At 30.9% G+C, this 2,101-nt stretch overlaps 1 protein-coding gene across 1 annotated transcript in view; it reads right to left on the bottom strand.

Annotated features, from left to right (window-relative positions):
* The window catches only part of LOC128250677 (uncharacterized), a 42,004-nt gene extending 40,901 nt beyond the window's left edge, over nucleotides 1-1,103 (bottom strand). The window contains exon 1 of the mRNA XM_052976280.1: nucleotides 860-1,103. Within this exon, the coding sequence (XP_052832240.1) occupies nucleotides 860-887 (28 nt within the window). The 5' untranslated portion in view covers nucleotides 888-1,103. The remainder of the gene's footprint in view (nucleotides 1-859) is intronic.
* Nucleotides 1,104-2,101: the final 998 nt, after the last annotated feature.

The following is a 2,101-nucleotide window of genomic DNA, read 5'->3' as shown; positions in this document are numbered from 1 at the left end:
ATGCCATACAGGCATATGACCTCCCAAAGTCTGGGGGGTAAAACCCTGTAGTTATGCCATACATCACCACCCTCCTGTTTCATTCTTTTAAACAGCTCACCGAGCTTGTTTATGTCAATTTCGATATTTTCGGTTGCCACTTCGGCAACCGCTGAAAATCTTTTCACTCTCAACGAGTGACTCCTTTTGCGAAATAAATTCAATTGACATAATATTTTTCCCACGCAAACTGATAATCTTATGAAAAAATATTTTTCAAGAAATTCTTTTAAAATAACGGCATAACTAGAGTTGTACCCCCCGCCCCGACTTTGGAAGGTCATAAGTTTCAGAAGGCAAATTTCAGAGTTACAATTTAGGCCTTAACGTTAGGCAAATTGGGACATGAATATACATAATACAGAAATGAAGTTTTTTTTTAATAGAAATTCTCAATTTTTGACTTTCTCATCATTATAGTAAGACATGGCAGAAAATAAATTTTCCACTATGTCTAATAATTAAAAAAACAATTATGGGGGAGGGGATACAAAAGGAAGTCTTAAGTAGCGTATTCAAATAATTTTAAACATTGTGAGTTTTAAATACAGAACAATTGAAAAAATAGAGAGAAAAAAAAAGAAAAAACAAAACAATTCACCACCCTGGGTTGAAAAGTTGGCAGCGCTAGGAAATCTCTAATGGCTATTGAGACACACACTAGCTCGCTTAAGTTATACATCCACAATGCTTCACGAAAATTATCCTTATCTATCTATATATATATATTAGGAATGCCTGTACGGCTTTCTTATATAGTGTCTTGTTTTGTGTTAGTATATTAATAACTTGCAACAGAAATATATGAATGTTTTCTTACCTCCATATTCTAGATCTGACCAATCCATCGTTTAGAAATATAAATAGTAGACGCCTAATTACTTAAAGTATCCTACAGACTGTATTTATAAATACACAGATATTTAATACATACGTATAGAGATAGAAATATATAAGAATACAGCCCTGTTAAGCTGTGTATATAAAGTTTTTATATCTATACACCTATGTATATGCTGTATACAAAATTCAAGACTCCACAACTAAGTTCAAAAATGACGCGGTTCTTTTATTGGCTGATTAAAGCCGTTATTGGGAACAGTGTCGTAAATACAAACAAACCTGTCAAACAATATTTTTAAAAATTTATTTATTGATTGATTCATAAATCGATTATTTGAAATGTCGATAAAATAGAGTCTAAAATTATCTGGGATACCAAAAATCCTAAGTTTTTCAGTTGTATATACGGGGGAATCCTTCCCACCAGGATTTGCATCCCGTAATTTCTTTGCCGTAATTTAGATGTTTTACGAAAAAACTTTTCAGCTTTCAATTCTTAACTTTTTTTTGCGATCTTTCGGAGAAAGTATATTAAACTGAAAGTATTCGTTCAACAATTTCCTAACAAAATTTTATTCTTTAATATTTCTTTCAGTTGCATTGTTTATGTTTGTGTATTGTGTAAGTTTGTATGTGTTTATATGCGCAAGTATTTTTGTGTATGTATAACACATACACAAATATACATTCACGCACGTATAACACTTATTCAAATATACATGCGCACGCATAACACATATATACGTACATGCACATAAACTTATATATACATATATTTACATACTCAAACGTACATACACACACACACACATAAACACATACATACATAAATACATAAACACATACATAGCCAGAAAATACAAAAAGAAGCGATTCAACTGAAAAAAATAAAGAAATAAAAACATTTTCTGGAAATTACAGAACAAATACTTTCAGATTTGATATACTTTCTCCGAAAGATCGCCACTTTTTTTTTTGTTTGAAAATTTTCAAAATGTTTCTGAAACGGAAATTTCTAATACGAAAAAGTTGCGCATCAGCTCAATGTATAGGGTTTTACTGTCCATTAAAAAAAAATGTTCTTAGTTCACACATTGAGTCTGAGGTAACTGATAATGCACAGTGTTATCAGATTATTAAGTATCCGATCACCAATTAGTTACATCAGAAACAAAAAATAATTCTAATGTAACACGTTTGTTATGGAATAAAGTGAAAG

Source organism: Octopus bimaculoides, chromosome 24 (genome assembly GCF_001194135.2).
Source record: "Octopus bimaculoides isolate UCB-OBI-ISO-001 chromosome 24, ASM119413v2, whole genome shotgun sequence".
Classification (NCBI taxonomy): domain Eukaryota; kingdom Metazoa; phylum Mollusca; class Cephalopoda; order Octopoda; family Octopodidae; genus Octopus; species Octopus bimaculoides.
The sequence above is the reverse complement of the archived record's forward strand: the minus strand, read 5'-3'. Positions and strand labels throughout refer to the sequence as shown.